At 38.7% G+C, this 24,703-nt stretch overlaps 1 protein-coding gene and 1 pseudogene across 1 annotated transcript; one reads left to right on the plus strand and one right to left on the minus strand.

Moving 5' to 3' along the window:
* Positions 1 to 9,159: 9,159 nt before the first annotated feature.
* Olfr1451 (olfactory receptor 1451) lies at positions 9,160 to 10,092 on the plus strand. The gene has a single exon (NM_146705.1). It carries the CDS (start codon positions 9,160 to 9,162, stop codon positions 10,090 to 10,092), a length of 933 nt encoding a protein of 310 aa, NP_666916.1.
* On the minus strand, positions 21,876 to 22,840 carry Gm19132 (predicted gene, 19132; annotated as a pseudogene).

Below are 24,703 nucleotides of genomic sequence, written 5' to 3' on the forward strand. Positions count from 1 at the left end.
AGAACTCCCTTTAAGAATATCAAATAAGGGTTTCAACTCCCCTGTAGTAAGCTTTAAATAGGGGCGAAGCCAATTAATATCACCTAACAATTTTTGAAAATCATTTAAGGTCCTTAAGTTATCTCTATGAATAACAATCTTCTGGGGAAAAACAGCTTGCTCAGTGAGTCTAAAACCTAAATAATTATAAGGATCCTGAGTTTGTATCTTTTCGGGAGCAATTTGCAATCCCTTATCAGCTAGGGCTTTTTGTAAGCCTTTATAACACAAAAGCAAATCTTGGGGGTCCTTTCCCGCCATCAAGACATCATCTGTGAAATTAATGATGTAAATATTTGGCCATTGTTGTCTAACAGGCTGAATTGCTTTCGCCACAAACCTTTGACATAAGGTGGGACTATTAGCCATCCCTTGCGGGAGAACTGTCCATTGATATCTTTTCATGGGTTCCTTGAAATTTACAGAAGGAACACTAAAAGCAAATCTTTCACAATCCTCTGGATGCAAAGAGATGGTAAAGAAACAATCTTTCAAATCTATAACAATCTTATAATATCCCTTAGGAATGGCTACTGGGGAGGGGAGCCCCAGTTGTAAAGTTCCCATAAGTACCATGGTTTCATTAACCTTTCATAAATCTTGTAACAGTCTCCATTTTCCTGATTTCTTCCTGATAATGAAAATGGGTGTATTCCAGGGAGAATGAGACTCCACCAAATGTTCTGCTTCTAACTGCTCCTGCACTAGCAAAGAAGCGGCCTCTATTTTCTCTTTAGATAAAGACCACTGATCTACCCACACTGGAATATCATTACGCCATTGAATTTTTTTGGCTTGGGATGCAGGCAAGATAGTGGCCGCTACTGAAAATACTTTAAACCTCTTATGTTAGAGTGGGGTTTAAGATCCTCAAAAGTCTTAATTCCCTGTCCCTTCTTTATTAGTCCATGACCAGGCAGGGGTCCCTGCCCGAATGTCTGCTCAATCACCATCTCCTTAGAACTGCACAGAATAACCCCCATCTGTGACAACAGATCTCTTCCCCACAGGGTTACAGGCAAATTTGACATAACATACGGCTGAATCTTTCCTGATTTCCCATCCTCATCTCTCCAGGTTAGCAATTTGGAACTACATTTTGGGTTACTGGCGTACCCAATTTCTTGAAGGTGAGTCAAGGAATTAGTCAAAGGCCAATTTGAGGGCCAGTCCTGCCCTCTTATAATCGTTACATCGGCCCGGTATCTATTAATCCTGCAAAGCTTTTTCCATCAAGCGTCAATTTAAGGTTAGGTCTCTGATTAGTGATAGATTTCACCCAATTTATGCCAGAGGAGTCAAAGTTATTTTGTCCTTCCTCATTTTCAAAGAATTTATACAGTGACTGGTGTAAAGGGATCAAAGTAAGTTGAGCAATTTTCTGATTAGCGGGTATAGTTATAACACCATGAGGGCAAGTGGCTATGATTTTAATTTCTCCCTCATAATCATTATTTATAACACCTGGATAAATCTGCAGGCCTTCTACAATAGAACTGCTTCGTCCTAAGAGAAAGCCACAGGTTTCTACAGGTAGCAGTCCAAAGACTCCGGTAGGCAGAGTTTGGACTCCCACTTCTGGGGTTAATACTGCGTGGACAGTAGAATAGAGGTCCAGTCTTGCATTTCCTGGGTTTGACCTGACAAGCTCAAGAACTGATCTTGTTAGCTGTGCAGCAGATTTATAGCCCCATAAGCTGTCTTCTTTGAGTAACTCAGGGCCTGGGGCTGACCCCTTTCCTCGTTTCCCGGCACTGGGCGGCTCAAAACCCCTGGTTTATGCTTACATTCTTTCGCCCAGTGGTGGCCCTTCCCACACCGGGGACATATTCCTGGGGCACGGCCTGTTTGTCTAATCTCGGCACCCTTAGGACAATTACTTCTAAAATGATCCAAACTTCCACATTTAAAGCATGCATTATTCCCTCGTTTCCTCGAGAACATTGCTTGCACGTGGGTTCCCTGTGAGATCTCACAGGAAGGCCTGATGTCTGCACAAAGACGGACATATCCTGCCAAATCTGTCTGTCCCTTATGCGGTTGAATTGCAGCTCGGCACATTGTGTTAGCATTCTCATAAGCCAATTGTATAACGAAAGGACTTCCCATGTCCGAACTTCCAAGGATTCTACTAGCTGAAATCAATAGCCTGTCCACAAAGTCCTGATATGGTTCATCAGAACTCTGCCAAATGCTAGCTAAACTTCCACCAATATCTCCTTTGACTGGCAACCGTCCCCAAGCATGGTGTGCGGCTGTCGCAATTTGCGCGTACACTGCAACGGGAAAATCAATCTGATTTGTCTGTCCCTCATATGGACCCTCTCCTAAAAGCATGTTGCTATCCTAGTCTGAATTACCAGCCTGAGCATTAGAAGCAAGAGTTTTCTTACTGGCGTCTCGCCATTCAGAATCCTAAAGCAAAAAAATCTCCTCCTGACAGGGTAGCCTTAGAAAGAGTCTTCTAATCTAAGGGGGTTAAGTGTGACTCCACAACTGTGTCCAGTAATGCTTGAGTGAATGGGGCTGAAGGGCCATATTGCACAACAGCCACCTTTAACTTTTTTATCAACTTGAAATCCAAAGTCTGGTAACGTCTTGCCCTAGTATCTTGCTGATCAACCACAGGAAAGGCTAGCGTATTAGACATATTCTGTCCTTTCCCACAAGTCTGACTCACAGCTCTTTCTAGCGGCACCTGGTGAACTACAGAAGAGTTACTCTTCTCTGCTTCTGACATCTTTTTTAGTTCCTGAAGCTCATTAGTCAGCCTCTGAAGCTTAATTTCAAACTCTAACTTGCTTAGTCGTATGTCCCTATGAGTAGCACCTCCTGAAGTGGGGACTATAGGTGGAGTGGGAGATTCACAAGAGAACCGATTCTCATTAAAATAATGGGCAGCTCCTCTATCTGAGTGATTTTTGTTAAAAATCAGTTCATCATCTGAGTTTCCACATTTATCAATTTTTGAGTTAAGAAGATCTTTTTCTGAGGACGCCCTCTCTGATAAGCACTCCTTCTGAGATACCATAAGCTCCACCTGGGGACAATTTAGCCCTGGAGAAGTGGTATCTTTTATAGCATCATTTACTAGCGCCCAGAGGCCTAAGGTAAAATTATCTGCCTGAACGATTTTCAAGGCCTCACCAACTTTCTCCCAGGTTCCGCAATCTACTGTTTCTTCTTCCTTGAACCATGGGCAACAGCTATCTATCTTACCTAAAAAATTTCTTACTAATTGTACTCCAAGCCTTACTCCTCTGGCCTGAAACAACTCCTGAAAAGCAAGGGCAACCACCTGATCCATAACTTTAAACCCTTCCTTCTTCCGCCTGAAGCAGCTTCCTAAAAAGCTGCGGATGACCGAATGATTCCCGTTTCTAGTTCCGATTAACACGCTGCTGACCTAAGCAGAACCAGCGTTGGGTTAGCACTGATTCAAGCTTAGCTCGTATCCTACCGCACCCTCAGCAACACCTTACAAAAATGAAATTTTAAGCTAGCGCTAGCATGTGTACCTGTTCGTTGCTCTGGTGCCCGATACGAAGATCCTTTGCCTTTCCCGTGTTGCTCCACACCAACAGCGTTTTCTCAGAGCCCTTCTGCCATTCTTCACGCCCCAGTTCTGGCGCCAAACTGTTGCAGCCGACCAGCAGCTCACAACGAACGGTTCAACTGAGATGGCAACTCGGGCTGCAAGAGAGGAACTAGACCGGTGGAAGAAAGACCGGAGCCAAGTCAAAGTCACTCTGATCAAAGCTCAATTTTACTGTTGCGACACTCAGTTATGAAGGAAGGGGGAGGGGACCCGATTCCTTCCAAATAATCTCGGAGTACAGTAGCAGGGTGAGCACGTGTGTGGCTCCAAACAGCAAAGCAGCACAGTCCAGCAGTGGGCGTGGCAGAACGAATGAGCAGGAAGTTCCACCCCTGAGCAAGCAGGTTTCAGGCTGGGGGAGGGGAGACTACATGTACCAATTAAATTCAGTATTTGTAGTCTTAGGTAGATCAATGAGAGAAATGAAGGAAATCAAGGACATATAGTGTGGAAAGGAAGAATTTACTACATTTGCATATGATGTGATAGCATACTTAAGTGATCCTAAAATTCCACATGGGAACTTCTTGAGGTGATATAGTCTAGAGTGAATATTCACATAAAAATATTGATGACTCTCATAGGATAGTCAGTATTAAAACCTAGCTTGGGTACTGGTGGAGGAGTATTAATTTCTTCACATTTTGAACTTCCGGTGAACTAACCATGCTCCACTGGATGCTCCAAACTCATGGTTACATAGGTGGTCTGGGTTAAAACTTATGGGTCAATAATTAACCCAAAATACATGAGTTTGGAAAAGGAAATTGCAGGACTTGATTTTGGAGAAAGATGAAAGGGGATAGAGGGTGAGAGTAATCAAAATATATTATATTCACGTATGCTATACACACAGAATTTTATTTTGATTTTTTGAGACGTGTGTGTGTGTGTATGTGTGTGTGTGTGTAGCCTTGGCTGCATTGGAACTGGATTTGTAGACCAGACTGGGCTTAAATTCACAGAGATCTGCCTGCCACTGCCTCTTGAATTCTGGGATTAAAGATACGTGCCAATTTTAATTGACAAAAATTATACATTTACTCATTTATCAGTAAATAATCTGGGCAGATTCACATATCAGATACCATTTAATAATCAAAAAAGGAACAAGTTCTCATGTGTGAAACACAGATGCATTAGAGTAGAAAAAATAAGCCACATAGGATGTTAGATATTGTAAGATACCATTAGTATGTTTTTATTATTTTGCAAAAGAAAACATAAAGATAAAACTAGGTATATGATCATATTCATTTTTCTAAAATAAGAACTGAGACCCCAGGTGAGTACAATTTAATCTGCATAAGCTGTGCTTTAGTTGAAAAAATAAATGACAGAAAAACACAGATGCATCTGTTTCCTTGTGCAACGATTAAGTTTGGTCCCAAAGGTAGTTTAATTGCTTCTGCTAAAAGTGAATGGGTAAGGCCCTATGGTTGTGTCACAGGAGGCTGTTTCCCTGATGTCTTCATGACTCTATAGCTCCCTCCCTGCGCCCTTCTTTGGTCTGTAAAACTCAAAGTACAATCATCTGTGTGACATAGATTTTAGCAGAGTTGGTCTGTACTGCAGACACATTGGTTAGTTTTCTGGACAGCCTCCCTCAAACTGATGATTTCATTAGTCAGTGAACAGGGACAGAAAACACTCCAAATCATAATTATACTGAATGAGTTTAAAGTTACTACTGGTTCCTGAACAATTTTACCAGACTGCTTGTATTTTCTCTTCAGAGACACAATTCTGTGTTTATGGTATACTTGATTCAAAACCGAGGTTGGAGTAAGGTAAGTGACATTTGTAAGATATCTCCAAAACAGAACTTCTCCAAAATAATTCACTTTTTTTTTTGGTAAAAAAACTTTTTTTTTTTATTTCATATGTGTGGGTGTTTTGCCTATATGTATGTTTCTGTGCTACATGCAAGCAGTGCCCAAGAAGGCCAGAAGTGGGCACTGAAACATTTGGAATTGGAGTTACAAGATGGTTGTAACCCATCACTTGGCTTCTGACATTTGAATGTGGGTCCTCTGGAGCAGCCAGAGTTCCTAGCCAGAGGTCTCTGTTCAGCCCCAAATTTACACATTTTGTCATGACAAAGTTTCAGACTTGTAAAACCCAGGTTTTCAGTCCCTTTACTCAAAGGAATAGGTAAAAACTTCCTATTATAGTTATGATTCTGGTAATTATGTTGGAGGGGTTATTTTATTTTGTCTAGTTTTCAGTCAGCAAATAAGTGACCAGTTCAAAGGCACAGTAAGAATAAATTCTGTAGTCAAGTCTTGATCCCAGGTCTATGGTCCCAGGTTAATATTCTTTGTCCCATTTTCCTCTTCTTGGAGATCTTTGTTCTTTTCACTTCTTGTGAGCATTATGTGTTACATGGTTGAAGTTCTGATTTTAGACTCTTTATTGATAATTAAAATTTGTTTCTTGTCCAGAGGCAAGGTAAACTTCTGATATATACACAGATAGCAAAAGTACATTTTTTATTTGTGTCACTGTGTGTGTGTGTGTGTGAGGGTACCAGTATGCATATGTAGAGGCCAGAGACCAGTCTTGACTGTCATTCCTCATGTGTTGTCTGACGGCTTTTTTCATTCATTCATTCATTCATTCATTCATTCATTCTTGAGGCAGAGTCTCTCAAGAAATTTCCTAAGCAGATAAATCTGGCTTCTCAGTAAGCTGCAAAGATTTGACTCCACCCTAGCATTGAAATTTTAAGTATATGCTATTATTCTTTACTTTCTTTAAAATGGGTTCTGGAGACTGAATGCAGGTCCTCATATTGTCAACACTAACACTTTACAGCGTAAGCAATCTTCCAATACTTTAGTACTTATAAAAACCACCTTATGAGGGTATGAATGGTATATACAAAGCTGTGCATATGGTTTAGTAAAAAGTTTAATTTATATAAAAGCCGAGAGATAACTGTACATAAAAAGGTAACTAAATACAGAACTCGATGTTGGGGTTTTTTTTTCCTAAAGGCAATACTGGGAGGTAAGTATCAGAACTTACATTAGTGATGAGGATAATGATTCTCACAAAATGAATATAGGTTCCATAAGAGAAGAAACACAAATATGATGGGAAATATTATGATTGAGTTTTGATTTTATCAGCCCACCATAGGGGATAACACAAACAAAAACAACAAACGTGTAAATTGACACTTTACAAATACATAGATATGGCTAAATGAATTAACAAAAACAGATAACTTTCAGTGCTTTTCTTATATTTGATATTGTTCATATGTATATTGGCTAATCACTTGGGATTAGATAACATGTCAGGGGGTTCTCGCCTAGAATTTACTTATTCTCCGTTTCCTAGCAACCTTTAATTTCCTATAGCTCTTCATCTAAGATGAAGACTTATGAAATACGATACCTTCTTAAAGCTAAGCTTAGAAAGACTCTATGGACATACTGTATGGAATCACTGTCAGTGGATGCATGCTTTTTCTAATTTAAAACTTCACAATAAGTAAGTCAATTAATAATTTTACCAATAATGATTTTCACCCAAACATACCCATGGATTGATCATAATCCAAGAATTATGTTGTTAAAATTCTAATGATTGGTATTCAACTACACTATGATGATTCCAAGCTAAAACTAAGTTCAATAATATTTTTCATACTTGGCTATATGGATTTCTTTTTTTATCTGTTATTATCTATTTGTTCACTTTACATTCCAATTATTGTCTGCCTTTCTCCCTGTCATCCCCTTACACAATTCCTCCTCCTCCTCTGCTTCTTCTCTGAGAGGATGGAGGTCCCCCTGGGTATTACCCCCCTCCCCCAAGCACATCAAGTCTCAGCAGAGCTAGCACATCCTCTCCCACTGAGGCCAGACAAGACAGCCCAGTTGAGGGTATGGGAGCCACAGACAGGTAACAGCTTTAGAGACATCCCCTTCTCCAGTTGTGGAACTCACATGAAGACATATGTGAGTGGGGTCAAGTCCAACTCCTCTACTATTTGATTGGTGGTTCAGTCTCTCAGAGTCTCCAAGGGTTCAGGTTAGTTAACTCTGTTGATCTTCCTGTGAAGTTCCTATCCTTTTTGGGGCCCTCAATCTTTTCCTCATCTCTTGTCTAAGCCTCCCTGAGCTCTGTCCATTGTTTGGCTGTGGGCCTGGATTTTAAGAATGAAATTCAATAGGAGTACTTTCCAGACCAATCAAGTATTTGAGTAAGAAAGCAGCAGCTTTCAAAGAAAAAAAAAGTTTTCAGCCTGCTTAACAAGTTCCCTTCCAACATTTATGTATTTTATTGAGTAACCTATACAGTACTCTCTGTAGCAACTTACATTTTCATGTAATACAAATGCATGTATATATATTTACATTTAAAATGTTCCATTTTATTTCAATTTGTGTGTATTGTAATAATTGTATACATTTCTGGGTTCTACACATGTGTTGAACTTGTATTGATGAAATAAGGCATATTACCATTTTTAACTCATTAGGTGTGGGACTCTAAACTGATTTCTTCTCATTCTTTATAGAAGATACAACAGTTTATTGTGAGCTAATTTCATCCAACCATGACTGTTTTAGTTGCCTATTATGAGACAATCCCTAACTCCTTTCCACTTTCTCCTCAGCGGCTAGTTAATTACTATCCAGTATCTGCATCAACTTTTAAAAAAGCTTTCAACATGGAAATAAACATTTGTGTGTGTGTGTGTGTGTGTGTGTGTGTGTGTGTGTGTGTCTGTCTGTCTGTCTGTCTGTCTGTCTGTCTGCCTGCCTGCCTGCCTGTCTGGTTTATTTTATTTAGAATAGACTTCATCTATCATTTTTTTTCTGAAAATGACAGGATTTCATTCTTTCTATAGCTGAATAATAAATTTATTTCTATCTATACCACTTTAAAAAGTTATTTCATTTATTATTGAGATTATAGTTACATCATTTCCCCTCCTTTTTCTCCTCTCCAACCCCTACTTCCATATACCATCCTTGCTCTTTTTCAGGTTCACGCTCTATTATTCATTAATTGTTGATATATATCATATATTCTATCAGTCTATAATAATGTTAATTGTATGTGTGTTCAGGGTTGACCATTTGGTTTAAAATCTACTCCTTGCTGAGGGAATCAATTCTCAAGTAGTTTGATTTCATGTCTACAGTACTGTAAAATGCATGTGGATAGGCAGGCAACTCGTTCATAGACTGATAGAATTCTTTTCCTTTGGATTAATACCCAGAAGGTATACCTTCTGATATTTATGTATTTTTGAGGAACCTATACAGTAGTCTCTGTAGTAATTTACATTCCTATGTAGTAATTTATATTCACAGGAACAAATAATAAAGTCTCCCAGTTCTATTTTCTCTATATCCTTGTACCATTAGTAGTTATTAAATATCCATTCTGCCTTGAATGACATAACTTTATTTTTATTGACCCTAAAATCTATTTTTGTTACTCATTCTCTTCCTTTAATTCTCATTTCTACAGGACATCTCCTTACTTCCAGATAATTGATGGAAAATTGTACCAAAGTGAGAGAGTTCATTCTCTTGGGACTAACTGATGACCCAGGCTTGCAGGTTTCCCTTTGTATCATGTTCACCCTCATTTACCTCATTGATGTGGTTGGAAACACGGGGCTGATAATGTTGGTTCTTATGGACTCTCATTTGCATACACCTATGTACTTTTTCCTTTGCAACTTGTCTTTTGTAGATTTGGGTTACTCCTCAGCTGTCACTCCCATGGTCATTTCTGAGTTCTTCATAGTCTCCAAGGTGGTCTCCTACAATGCCTGCGCTGCACAGATGTTCTTCTTTGTAGGCTTTGCCACTGGGGAAAATTACCTCTTAGCATCAATGGCCTATGATCGCTATGTAGCAGTATGTAAACCCCTGCATTACTCTACCAGGATGACAACAAGTGTTTGTATTTGTTTGAACATTGTCTCTTATATCTGTGGTTTCTTGAATGCCATTTTTCATGTTGGGGACATATTCAGCCTCTCTTTTTGTAAATCTAATGTGGTCCATCACTTTTTCTGTGATGTTCCAGCAGTCTTGGCTCTATCTTGCTCTGATATACACCTCAGTGAAGTGATTCTTGTTTTTTTGTCAACCTTCAATGTCTTCTTTGCTCTTCTGATCATCTCAGTTTCCTATCTCTTTATATTTATAACTGTCTTGAAGATGAAGTCAGACCAGGGACACCAAAAAGCTTTGTCCACCTGTGCCTCCCACCTCACTGTAGTCTCCATATTTTATAGCACTGTCATTTTCATGTACTTACAACCCAGCTCCAGCCATTCTATGGATGCAGATAAAGTAGCATCTATGTTCTACACTATGATCATCCCCACACTAAACCCTTTGGTTTATAGCCTGAGGAACAAGGAAGTCAACAATGCATTCAAGAAAGTGGTTGAGAGGGCAAAAATTTTTATGTAAGAGTGAGATTTCAGATTGAAAGTAACTTTTTATTCCTCTCCCATATTCTTTGTGCATTAGTTAGATTTAATCTCTACAATACACAGGGATTCCTGCCTAACATTTATCTTTTCAAAAGTCTATTTTATATACAAATATTAGCAAGTGCATAACATAGTTAAATGAGAAACGCCAAGGAAAATTTTAAGAATTTCCGGGATTTACTTGTCATACCTTGTTAATTTATATTTGATCTATTCACTCATTTACATTTTCCACAATATTTAAATATATAGATATGTAAATAGGCATATTTTTAAACATTGATGGGTGTGTGTGTGTGTGTGTGTGTGTGTGTGCATGTGTGTTGTAAACACATACAGACCATAGACCTGAATGGGAAATTCGAAGTATAACTAGATTTCAATACAAATAATTTGAAGAATTGATTTAATTTATAACATAAATTTCCCATTGTTTTACATTTTTCACTTGTTTCATCCTTGTTTTTCTATGACTTGATACCTTTTTTTTGTTTGTTTTTGTTTTTTGAGATAGGGTTTCTCTATATAGCCCTGGCTGTTCTGGAGCTCACTTTGTAGACCAGGCTGGCCTCAACCTCAGAAATCTGCCTGCCTCTGCCTCCCAAGTTCTGGGATCAAAGGCATGCTCCACCACCACCCAGCTTGATACCTCTTTTAATTTTAGTATTGAGTAATGTTAGATTGGTTTTACTCCTTGTATTCAAGTGTTAGAAAATCTCTCTCTCTCTCTCTCTCTCTCTCTCTCTCTCTCTCTCTCTCTGTCTGTCTGTCTCTCTCTGTCTGTCTCTCTGTCTCTCTCTCTCTCACTTCCAAATTTTGACATTCATTAATAAAGCACTCAGAGATATTTTATGGCTGAAATTTTATTTCTTCAACCTTTTTACTTGTATATTTAATTTTCATTTTGATGACATAATCTTCATGAGAAAAAAATGTTCCCCAAGACATCTATTTTTCTTATTCCCCAAGAAGATCCTTAAGAAATTTATCTATATCATTGAGAACTGAGTGCAGTATACAGACTTACCTACTAAAATCCTCATATCCTACTACAAAAGACTATACTCAAAAAAAAAAAAAGCAGAAAATCTAGATGAAATGGATGAATTCCTAGATAGGTACCACATACCAAAGTTGTATCAGGGTCAGATAAACAATCTACATAGTCACAAAATTCAAAAAAAAAAAAAGCAGCCATTAAAAGTCTCCAAACTAAAATAAGCCCAAGACTGTAGGGTTTTTGTTCAGAATTCTATCAGACCTTCAAAGAAGACCTAATACCTATTCTACTCAGACAATTCCATAAAATAGAAGGGACACTACCTAATTCATTCTATAAAGCCACAGTTACACCAATACCTAAACCACACAAAGACCCAAAAAAGAAAGATAAGTTTAGACCAATTTCCCTTATGAAAATCGAAGCAAAAATACTCAATAAAATTCTTGTAAACCAAATTCAAGAACACTTCAATACAGTCATTAACCATGATCAAGTAGACTTCATCCCATGGATACAGGAATGGTGAATATAAGGAAATTCATCAATGTAATCCACTATGAAAATAATCTCAAAGTGAAAAACCACATGATAATTTCATTAGATGCTTAGAAAGCATTTGACAAAATTCAACACCCCTTCATGATAAAAGCCTTGGAAAGATCAGGAATTCAAGGTCCATACGTAAACATAGTAAAAGCAATATACAACAAGCCAGTAGCCAACATCAAACTGAATGGAGAGAAACTTGAAGCAATCCCACTAAAATCAGGGACTAGACAAGGCTCTCCACCCTCTCTCTCTACCTGTTCAATACAGTACTCAAAGTTCTAGCCAGAGCAATTAGATAACAGAAAGGAGGTCAAAGGGAAATAAATTGGTAAGAAGTCAAATATCACTATTTGCAGATGGTATGATAGTATAATTGTGACCCCAAAAGTTCCACCAGAGAATTCCTTAAGTTGATAAACAACTTCAGCAAAGTATCTGGGTATAAAATTAACTCAAACAAATCAGTGGCCTTCCTCTAATCACAGGGTAAATAGGCTGAGAAAGAAATTAGGGAAACTACAACCTTCACAATAGTCACAAGTAACATAAAATACCTTGGTGTGACTCTAACTAAGCAAGTGAAAGATCTGTATTACAAGAACTTCAAGTCTTTGAAGAGAGACACCAAAGAAGACATCAGAAGACGGAAAATTCTCCCATGTTCATGGGTTGGAAGGATTAATATAGTAAAAATGGCTATCTTGCCAAAAGCAATCTACAGATTCAATGCAACCCCCATAAAAATTCCATGTCAATTCTTTATAGAGTTAGAAAGAGCAATTATCAGATTCATTTGGAATAACCAAAACCCAGGAGAGTAGAAACTATTCTCAACTATAAAAGGAATTCTGGGGAAATCATCATCCCTGACTTCAAGCTGTACTACAGAGCAATAGTTATAAAAACTGTATGGTATTGGTACAGAGACAGATATGTAGATCAATGGAATAGGATTGAAGACACAAAAATAAAACACACACTTACATACAATTGATGTTTGACAAAGAAGCCAAAAAGATGCAATGGTCAAAAGAAAGCATCTTCAATAAGTGGTGATGGTCTAACTGGGTGTATGTATGTAGAAAATGAAAATAGACTCATATTTCTCACCTTGTACAAAGCTCAAGTTCAAGTGGAACAAGGACCTCTACATAAAACCACATACACTGAATCCAACAGAAGAGAAAGTGAGAAGGAGCCTCAAGCACATCAGCACAGGGGAAAATTTCCTGAATAGAACACCAATAGCTTATGCTCTAACATCAAGAATTGACAAATGGGATCTCATAAAATTGCAAAACGTCTGTAAGAAAAAGGACACTGTCAATAGGACAAAATGGCAACCAACAGATTGGGAAAAGATCTTTACCAATCCTACATCCAATAGAGGGCTAATATCCAATATATACAAAGAACTCAAGAAGTTAGAATCCAGAGAACCAAATAACCCTTTTAAAAATGGGGTACAGAGCTAACCAAAGAATTCTCAACTGAGGAATATCAAATGGCTTAGAAGCACCTAAAGAAATGCTCAACATCTTTAGTCATCAGGGAAATGCAAATCATAATGACCCTGAGATTCTACCTCAAATCAGTCAGAATGGCTAAGATCAAAGCTCAGGTGACAGCAGATGCTGGCAAGCATGTGGAGAAAGAAGAACACTTCTCCATTGCTAGTGGGATTGCAAGCTGGAATAACCACTGTGGAAATCAGTCTGGCAGTTTCTCAGAAAATTAGAAATATTTCTACCTGAGGACCCAGTTATACCACTCCAGGGCTCCAAAGGATGCTCCAATATATAACAAGGAGATATGCTCCACTATGTTCATAGAAGTGTTATTTATTACAGCCAGAAGCTGGAAACAACCCAGATGTCCCTCAACAGAGGAATGGATACAGAAAATGTGGTACAGTTACACAATGGAGTACTACTGATCTATTAAAAACAATGACTTCATCAAATTCTCAGCCAAGTGGATGGAACTAGAAAATATCCCAATTGAGGTAACCCAGTCACAAAAGAGTACACATAGTGTATACTCAACGATAAGCAGATACTAGGAAAAAAATCTAGGATTATTCATGATACAACTCACATACCATATGAAGCTTAAGAAGAAGAAAGACAAAAGTGTAGATGCTTCAGTCCTACTTAGAAGGGGAAACAAAATAATCACAGGAAGTAGAGGATGGGAGGGACTTGGCAGGAAGAGAGAAGAGGAGAGGACAAAAGGGGGGGCAGGATCAGGAATGGGGGAAGACATGGTAGACTTACAGAGGGTCAAAAAATTGAACAGAGGTGTGTGTAGCAATGAGGGATGGGGTACTGGGGGGTAGCCACCAGAAAGTCCCAGATGCCAAGAAAGCAAGAAGCTCCCAGGGCCCAAATGAGGAGGACATTAGCTGAAATAACCACCAAAGGGGAGAGACCCGTAGAGACCATATCCAGAGGATAGAGCCACCAACCCATTTACAAAATTTTAACCCAGAATAGCTCCTATCTAAAGGAAATACAGGAACAAATTGTGGAGAAGATACTGAAGGAAAGATCACCCAGAGACTGCCTTCCTTGGGGATCCATCCCATATTCAGCCACCAAACCCAGATATTATTGCTGATGCTAAAATGTGCTTGCTGATGAGCCTGATATAGCTGTCTCCTGAGAGGCTCTGCCAGAGTCTGACCAATACAGATATGGATGCTTGCAGCCAACCATCAGACTGAGCATGGGGACCTCAGTGGAGGAGATAGGGGAAGGACTGAAGGAGCTGAAGGAGTTTGCAATTCCTTAGGAACACAACAATATCTATCAATCAGACACCTGAGAGTTCCCAGGGACTAAACCACCAACCAAAGAGTACACATAGAGGGACCCATGCCTTCACCTGTATTTGTATCAGAGGATGGTCTTATCTGGCTTCAATGGGAGGGGAGGCCCTTGGTCTGGAAGGGTTGATGCTACAGTGTAGAGGAATGCTAGGGTGTTGAGGTGGGAGTGGGTGGTTGGATGGGGGAGCACCCTCATATAAGCAGGGGCAGGGGGATGGGAGAGGGGGTTTGTGGAGAGGAAACTTGGAAAGGGGATAAAATTTGAAATGTAAATAAATAAAATATCCAAGGAGAAAAAAAGAGGGAAATGAAAAATAAGTTTAAGATGACCTATCCATTTTAATGTCTGGGAATTCAGTAGCCATTCTGATCCTCCCAATTCAATGGGAGACAAAAATCTTTGAAAATTTTTCAGGGGATGCCTTCCCTGCATCTTCTTCACTGGCCATGGAGGTTTGCAATGATGCTCAGATCTGTGTACATGTGGTAATTTCACTGGGGCCTCCAAAAATGAAAGATAAAGACCAACAGACTAATTAAGCCAATTATGAGTATAAAAGTCTTTTAATTTTGGCCAGTGGCCAAGAACTAATTCTTAAGAGTCTCTTGGTGTCAAAGATCAGGAATACTGTATTTTAAAAGGCAAACTTCAATTTGTGGATACAGGAAAGAATTACTAGCACTTGCCATAACATAATTTCTAAAATTTGTGCACATACTTTACATTTTTCCATAGCAGTTTTGCTCTTCCCCCAAATAGTAAGAAGACATTCTAGTTTATTTAAAACCTCACTGTACTGGCTAGTTTTGTGTCAACTTGACACAGCTGGAGTTATCACAGAAAAAGGAGCTTCAGTTGAGGAAATGCTTCCATGAGATCCAACTGTAAGGCATTTTCTCAATTAGTGATCAAGTGGGAAAGGCCCCTTGTGGGTGAGAACATCTCTGGGCTGGTAGTCTTGGTTCTATAAGAGAGCAGGCTGAGCAAGCCAGGGGAAGCAAGCCAGTAAAGAACATCCCTCCATGGCCTCTGCATCAGCTCCTGTTCCTGACCTGCTTGAGTTCCAATCCTGACTTCCATGATGATGAACAGCAGTATGGAAGTGTAAGCCAAATAAACTCTTTCCTCCCCAACTTGCTTTTTGGTCATGATGTTTGTGCAGGAATAGAAACCCTGACTAAGACACTCACCAATACTTTTCAATGTATATTTTCCATTATAGACACTTAAAAAGTATGAAGTAATATGCATGCATGTATTTTGCTTTTAGCACCCTGGTTATTTCTTTTTTCCCTCTGCTTGTCATTATTATTATTCCTATTATTCTTTCCTTCCTTCCTTCCTTCCTTCCTTCCTTCCTTCCTTCCTTCCTTCCTTCCTTCCTTTCTTTCTTTCTTCCTTTCTTCCTTTCTTCCTTTCTTTCTACACTGCAGATTCTATTCCCCTCCTGGTCCTCCCTCTGACTGTTCCACATCCCAAACCTCCTCCCCATCCCTGTCTCCACAAGGATGCCCCACGCCCTCATAGGACCTCTAAACTCCCTAGGCCCTCCAGTCTCTTGAGGATTAGGTGCATCTTCTCTGACTAAACCCAGACCCAGCAGTCCTTTGCTGTATATGTGTTGGGGGCCTCATATCAGATGGTGTATTCTGCCTGGTTGGTGATCTAGTGTCAGAGATCTGGGGGGTCCAGGATAAATGAGACTTCTGGTCTTCCTACAGGGTCGCCCTCAACCTCAGCTTCCTCCAGTTTTCCCCTAATTCAACCACAGGGGTCAGCAGCTTCTGTCCATTGGTTGGGTGCAAATATCTGCAGCTGCTTGTTGGGTCTTCCGGAGGGCAGTCATGATAAGTCCCTTTTTGTGAGTGCTTCATAGCCTCAGTAATAGTGCCAGGCCTTGGGGCCACCCGTTGAGCTGGATCCCATCTTGGGTCTGTCACAGAACCTTCTTTTCCTCAGGCTCCTCTCCATTTCCATCCCTGCTGTTCTTTCAGACAGGAACAATTATGGGTCAGTGTTTTGACTGTGGGATAGAAACCCTATTCCTCACTTGATGCCCTGTCTTTCTGCTGGAGGTGGCCTCTACAAGTTCCTTCTCCCTACTATCGGAATTACATCTAGGATCCCTACCTTTGAATCCTGAGAGGTTCTCATCTCCCAAATCTCTGGTACTGTTTGTACGGTCCCCCCAACCTCCTACCTTTGGAGGTCGTCTGTTTCCATTCTTTCTGCTGGCCCTCAGGGCTTCAGTCACTTTCTCCCACCCAATACCAGATCATGTTCCCATCTCCCTTTCTGCCTGTCCCCTTTCTCTCCCAGGTACCTCCCTCCCTTGCCCCCTTGTAGTTGCTTTTTTTCTCACTCCCAGGTAGGACTGAGGCATCCTCACTTGGGCCCTTCAGCTTGGTGACTTTTTTGAGTACTGTTGACTGTAGCTTGCATTTTTTTTTTTTTTTGCTACTATCCACTTATTAGTGAGTACAAGTCATTCATGTCCTTTGGGTCTGAGTTACCTCACTCAGTATGATATTTTCTAGTCCCATCCATTTGCCTGCAAAACTCAGGATGTTCTCGTTCTTAACAGTTGAGTAGTATTCCAGTGTGTAAATGAACCACATTTTCTGTATCCATTCTTCTGCTGAGGGACATCTAGGGACATCACACACAAAGCTGCTATAAATGTTGTAGAACACATGCCCCTATGGCCGGGTGAGGCATGTTTTGGGTATATTCCCAAGAGTGGTATACCTGGGTCTTCAGGTAGATCTATTTCCAATTTTCTAAAAAAACCCTCCAGATTGATTTCCAGAGTGACTGTACAAGTTTGCAATTCCACCAGCAATGGAGAAGTGTTCCTCTTTCTCCACATCCTTGCCAGCATGTGTTGTCACGTGAGGTTTTGATCTTAGCCATTCTGATTAGTGTAAGGTGGAATCTTAGGGCCATTTTGATTTTCATTTCTCTGATAACTAAGGACTTTGAACACTCTTTAGGTACTTCTTAGTCATTCTAGATTCCTCTGTTGTGAATTCTCAGTTTAGTTCTATACCCCATATATTTATTGGCTTGCTTGTTTGTTTGTTTTGGTGATTAGCTTCTTGAGTTCTTTATATATTTTGGATATTAGCCCTCTATTGGATGTAGGGGTCAGCGAAGATTTTTTCCTAGTCTGTACGTTTGTCCTATTGTCCTTTTTCTTACAGAAGCTTTCCAATTTCATGAGGTTTAACTTATCAATTCTTGACCTTAGTACATGAGTCTTTGGAGTTCTATTTAGGAACTAATTAGAGACAATGAGTTCAAGGCTCTTTTCAATTTTCTCTTCTATTAGGTTTAGTGTATCTAGTTTTACATTGAGGTCCTTGATCCACTTGAACTTGAACTTTGTGCAAGGTGACAAATATGGGTCTATTTTCATTTTTTTCTATACAGTTGACCAGTTAGACCAGCACCACTTATTGAAGATGCTTTCCTTTTTCCATTGTATCTTTTTGGATTTTTTGTCAAAGTCAAGGGTGTAAGTGTGTGTGTGTGTGTTTTTGTGAGTCTTCATTCCTATTCCATTGATCAAAGTGTCTGTCTCTGTACCTGTACCATGCAGCTTTTATCATTATTGCTCTGTAGCTTGAGGTCATGGATGGTGATTCCTCCAGCTGTTCCTTTATTGTGAAGAATTTTTTTTTTGCTATTCTGGGTTTTTTCCTTTCCAGATGAATTTGAGTATTGTTCTTTCCATGTTTTTGAAGAATTGTGTTGGTATTTTGTTTGGGATTGCATTGAATTTGTAGATTGCCTTTGGTAGGATAGCCATTTTTACTATGATAATTCAGGCAATCCATGAGAATGGGAGATCTCTCCATTTTCTGAGATCTTCTTTGATTTTTTCCTTGAGAGATTTGAAGGTATTGTCATACATATCTTTCACTTCCTTGGTGAGAGTTACAACAAGATATTTTATACTATTTGTGTCTATTGTGAAGGGAGTTGATTCCCTAATATCTTTCTCAGCCTGTTTATCATTTTTACAAAGGAAGGCTACTGATTCATTTGAATTAATTTTATATCTAGCCACTTTGCTGAAGTTATTTTTCAGCTGGAGAAGGTGTCTGGTAGAATTTTTGGGGTTGCTAATGTATACTATCCTAGCATCTGCAAATAGTGATATCTTCATTGTTTTCTTTGCAGATTTGTATACCCATGATCTCTTTTTTTGTTTTATTGTTCTAGTTAGCAATTTAAGTACTATATTGAATAGATATGGGGAGAGTGAGCATCCTTGTCTTGTCCCCGATTTTAGGGGGAATGCTTCAAGTATCTCTCCATTTAATTTTGTATTGGCTGTTGGTTTGCAGTAAATTGATTTTATTATGTTTAGTTATGGGCCTTGTATTCCTGATCTCTCCAATACTTTTAACATGAAGGGGTGTTGTATTTTGTCAAATGTCTTTTCTGCATCTAAGGATCATGTGATTTTTCTCTTTGAGTTTGTTTATATAGTGGATTACATTAATGGATTATCATATAGAACCAACTTTGCATCACTGGGCTGAATCCTACTTGATCATGGTGAGTGATGGTTTTGATGTGTCCTTGGATTCTGTTTGCTAGAAATTTATTGAGTATTTTTGCATGACATTTATAAGCAAGATTAGTAATGAGCTCTCTGTTTTGTTGGGTTCTTGTGTGGTTGGGCATTGTGTGTTTATAAAATGAATTAGGTAGTATTTCTTCTGTTTCTATTTTATGGAGAAGTTTGAAGAATATTGGTGTTAGGTCTTGTTTGAAGGACTGGTAGAATTCTGCACTAAATCTGTCTGGCTCTGGACTTTTCTTGGTTGGGAGGTTGTTGGGAGGTTTTTATTGACGTTTTCTATTTCCTCATGGAATATTGGCCTCTTTGGATACTTTATCTGCTCTTGATTTAACTTTGTTATGTGCTATCTGTCTAAAAAAATCCATCCATTTAATCTATATTTTCCAGTTTTGTTGAGTATAGGCTTTTGTAGTAGGATCTGATTTTTAAAAAAAATTTCCTCTGTTTGTTATATTTCTCTTTTCATTTCTGATTTTGTTAATTTGGATACTGGTTCTAGGCTCTTTACTTAGTTTGTCTAGGGGTTTATCTGTCTTGTTGATCCTCTCAAAGAACCGTCTTTTGATTTCTTTGATTCTTTGCATTGTTCTCTTTGTTTCTATTTCGTTGATTTCAGCTTTGAGTTTGACTGTTTCCTGCCATCTACTCCTCTTGGGTGTGTTTGCTTCTTTTTTTCTAGAGCTTTCAGATGTGCTGTTAAGTTGCTAGTGTCATATCCAATTATTTTATGAAGGCACTTAGTGCTTTGAATTTCCCCTTTCGTACTACTTTTATTGTATCTCATAAGTCTGGGTATGATGCATCATCATTTTCCTTAAATTGCAGGAAGTCTTTAATTTCTTCCCTGACCAAGAAATCATTAAGTAGAGAGTTGTTCAGTTTCCACATGTATGTGGGCTTTCTGTTTTTGCTGTTATTGAAGGCCAGCCATAGGCCATGGTGATCTGATAGGATACATGGGATTATTTCAATCTTCTTGTATCAGTTGAGGGATGTTTTGTGATCAATTATATGGTCAATTTTGTAGAAGGTACCACAGTGCTGAGAAGAAGAGATATTCTTTTGTTTTAGGGTGAAATGTCCTGTTGATATCTGTTAAATCCATTTGGTTCATAACCTCTATTATGAGTCTCTGTTTAGTTTCTGTTTCAATGACCTGTCCATTGGTGAGAATGGAGTGTTGAAGTCTCCCACTATTATTGTGTGGGTTTCAATGTGTGTTTTGAACTTTAGTAAAGTTTCTTTTATGAATGTGGGTGAGCTTTCATTTGGGGCATATATGTTCAGTATTGAGACTTTCTCTTTGTGGATTTTCCCTTTGAGGACTAAGATGCAAAATATATAAAAAATGAAGAAGTTAGACCCCAAAGAACCAAATAACCCTATTAAAAATGGGCTATAGAGATAAACGGAGAATTCTCAACCGAGAAGCACTTATCTTTGATTAATAAGAATAGTCCAAATAGCAATGATATTTCCATGGCAAATGAGAAACACAAAGTTTTGATTTTAGGTTAGATAAATTTCTATAGATCTCCTGGGTGTAAGCACAGTTTCCTTTAACCCCATTGGAGTTCACCTCTGTGTACACCAGCCACTCTATGGCATACTTTCTTAAACTATGGGTTGCACAACCCTACAGAGACCTTATAACTGAATGTTGGGGGCTGTGAAAAAGGTAGCAGCATAAGAGTTTTCTAAACATCTAGGATCCAAAAATTAATCAAAATCACATGTAATAATACCTAAGGCATTTCTGGAAATACTTACCTTGGTCTATTGCCAAGCCCCCCCCCCCCCCAGCCCCAAGAAATGTTCAATATCCTTAGTCATCAGTGAAATAAAAATGAAACTGACTCTGAGATACCACCTCACACCAGTCAGTATGATTAAGAAAAAAATCTCTGGTGACAGTAGATGCTGGCAAGGATGTGGAGAAAGACAAACACTCTTTCATTGCTAGTGGGATTGCAAGCTGGTACAACAATTCTGGAAATTAGTCTGGTGATTCCTCAGAAAATTGGAACTAGTTTTACTTGAAGACTCAGCTATACCCTGCTTGTTATCTATTAAGAAAAAGGACATCATTCGTTTTTCAGGCAAATGGATGGAATTTGAAACCATCATCCTGAGTGAGGTAACCCAGTCGCAAAATAACACACACGGATATTAGTCATAAAAAGATCAGGATACCTAAGATACAACTCATAGACCATATGAAATCCAAGAAGAAGGAAGACTACACCAAGGGTGGATACTACAATATTACTCAGAAGAGGCAAGAAAATAATCCAGGGAAGTAGAGGGAGCCAGGGATCTGGGAGGGCGAGAGGAGGGGGTAGGAAAGGGGGTTGGTTCAGATAGGGGAGGAGATGGGAAAGAATTACAGAGGTTCTAGAATTTGAAAGGAGTTATGTAGTAGTGGGGAAGGGAGGCCTGGGAGTACCCACTAGAAAGTCTCCGATACCAGGTACCCAAAAGTTTCACAGGATCAGACAGGGAGGACTCTACTAGAAATACTTAACAACAGGGAGATAGAACCCTTAAATACCACACCTAATGGATAGGCATGGCTTCTAGTTGAGGGATGGGGCCACCCACCTACCTCAAAAATCTTAATCCAGAATTCCTCCTGTCAAAAAGAACTGCAGAAACAAAGAGTGAAGCAGAGGCTAAAGGAAAGGCCATCCAGAGACTTTCCCACCTAAGGATCCATCCCATCTTCAGACACCAAACCCAGACACTATTGCTGTCTCTTCTTTATTTAAATGTGCTTTTTCTTCAAGCTTGATTGATTTTGGAATTAAGATACCCTGAGCTTATTCAGAGAATTTGGAAGTTTGTCCCCCACACCCCTACTATTGATGTGATGTTCTATTACTTTCCCCAAACTCATAAAGAAGTCTTTCAGCTCATTTTTAAAAATCAATATGAGGTGAATTATCACTGAAAAGTTGATGATTGTTTGGGTAATAAATTATTCTTTGGCTGTAAGAATCATTATGTTCCCTAACTCCTCTGGGTGATTTTGGTCCTTGAGGAGGGAATCCAGGTGTTTCTCAAGATATTAGTTCTCACACACTTGGCACATCTGTAATTGGAAAATCTAGTTTATTTCCAATGCTTGGCTTTAGCAATTGTTGAGTCAGAGAAGCAGATTCAGTGGGACAAGAAGTGGAAGTCTTCTCTCTAACTATTCTAAGTTTTCCTTCGTTTTTGTGGTTTCAGCTATTCAGTCTTTGCTTTTTATATTTGAGCTCAGGTTCATATTCAAGAGTGGATTCTTCTAATGACTCCTCAATGACATTAATCAGAGGATGCACATCATGGCAACTGCTGTTTGCATTCTCTTGCACAAGTTTCAAAATGGCTGCCCTTCTTGCTCTTCCTCCAGTTCATATTCTTATTCTTCACCAGTTCTGGTTGAGATTTACCACATACTTCATCTACGTAGTAAAACCAATCATTGTACACATAAAAATAATTTGGACAAAATCTTTCAGGAGTCAGAACATAGGTTTGTATATACTTCTATGTTAGACAGAAAACCATACTTTGTACAATAGTACACCATTCCCAAAGGTTGCACAAGTATTTGCATTAAACAGTTTAGTATGACATTCACTGAAGTTAAGGGACAGCACATCCACTCCACCATTAATATTGGAAGAAGTCCTGCCATAAAACCTGTGTAACTACTCAGCAAAATATAATATTGTCTCAGAAACTCCCAGCATACTAGTAGTGGCTTTTTTGCAACTCATTTCTTAGCTGCACAATGTCAAATGCTTGTATAAAAGGCTGGGCACCACACGCATTCACTCCCATTGGAATAGGCAGCAGATTAAAACAATGTCTTTGCTACAAAAATCTTGACACCAAGGACAGGTATGTGATTGTTCTTATCCTCACAGTTTTGCACAGTTATGAGACTGAATTAAGCACTGCCTACTTTAAAAAGGAGAACCCCTATCTAAGTTTGGTAGCAGTGCATATATATGGATTTAAACATAAATATTTAGGAAGAAATTTGGCAAACATTAGTAGATTTCTCTCAAGGTAAATGACCTTTCTAGTCATTTATTTTTAACCAGGTTTACAGAACTAAACACATTCCTTCCCCCAACACCCCATGACCAGGTTTCAAATATAATAAAAATCAGTTGATCGCTTACCCCAGAAACCTTTATAGCCACTATTGCACCCATAGGGCCATCTTGTCTGGCAGGTCTGTATTGTAATATTCAGGGTTCATAACTTGGGTAACAATATTAACTTCATTTCTAAACAACTTCCTGCATAGGACATTTTAGCAGTAACCTTTGATTTAGTTTGGATTTATATATAACATCCTAGATAGTATGAAGTGTTTCCATAATACACTCTACTAGTTTCAATAATTGCTTGACAAAATATCCACATGATAATATTTGAAACCACTCAATAATATTATTAGTGTACCAAAAAACTGCAGAGTTGTAAGACAGTTATTTTTAATTTTAAAGAGAAATTTTGTATGTATGTATTTTAAAGATAATACATGGGTCTTTATAAAGTACAGTTAGGAAGAATGAACTGCATATGAAAGAGTAATCAGCAAGACCAGAGAAATAACACTGAAATAATGTGAGTACAAATCATGGAATGCTAGTAGCCAATGTAGTAGTGAAGATGCAAGAAACAGTGTCATCTAGAGCATACAAGGAGCCATGGTTTTGATCACTCATAAGCTGAACCATGTGAAGCTTGAGATTTTACATTTCTGGATTCTAGACATGGCAGATAAAATACATGCATCATTATACACTGTCATGTTTACAGTAATTTGTTGGAGCAATTATAGAAGGCTAACCCAAACTCTGACTTGGTTTATTCACTGTAATAGAAAAACAAATATTATGTATTAGTTTCAGAGAATTTCCAAGTGAATTTTCATCTGTTTCTTGGCTTTTAGAGGTGAAATTGTTGTTTGCTATTAATTCAACATATGTTGGTTTACAGAATATTACATTTATTTTCTTGATGGAGTCAACACTAGAAAGTGAGATATTCCTGTATACAAATTATGCACCCATTAGTAGATAAAAATGACATGTAATAAAAAATTGTGCAGAATAAAAATAACCAACTAAATCTCCACAGACAACTTAATTGCTTCTGTCCTATAAGAGTAGGAAGTTTAGATAATCTCACAGAATCGCTCTCCAGAGGTCTCAGGCCTTTAGAATTTTCCCCACAGATATCCCTGTACTGGCCTCTAATTGTAATGTGACTCAAAGTGATGCTACTTTAGGAGGAACATACATACGCCATGCTTCATTGGCCATGAGTTATTAACAGTCACTCTTAGCACCTATAGCTTGACCTGCAGTTTTGCTAAGAGCCTTCAATCAAGATCTATGGGAAAAAATAAAATCACATTGATTGTCTTTTAAATAATAATCTCTTCATGACAAGTTTTGCAGAACTGCATTAATCACAGACACAGTTTGTGATTGACATGAGAGATGTGGTACTATCATTTTTCTAAAGCAAATTAAGAGGAAAATGGGAGGCTCTTCCAGGCAACTAAGATTCAATTGAGGTTTGGACTTTAATCTGTGAAAATGCT

Source organism: Mus musculus, chromosome 19 (genome assembly GCF_000001635.26).
Source record: "Mus musculus strain C57BL/6J chromosome 19, GRCm38.p6 C57BL/6J".
NCBI lineage: Eukaryota > Metazoa > Chordata > Mammalia > Rodentia > Muridae > Mus > Mus musculus.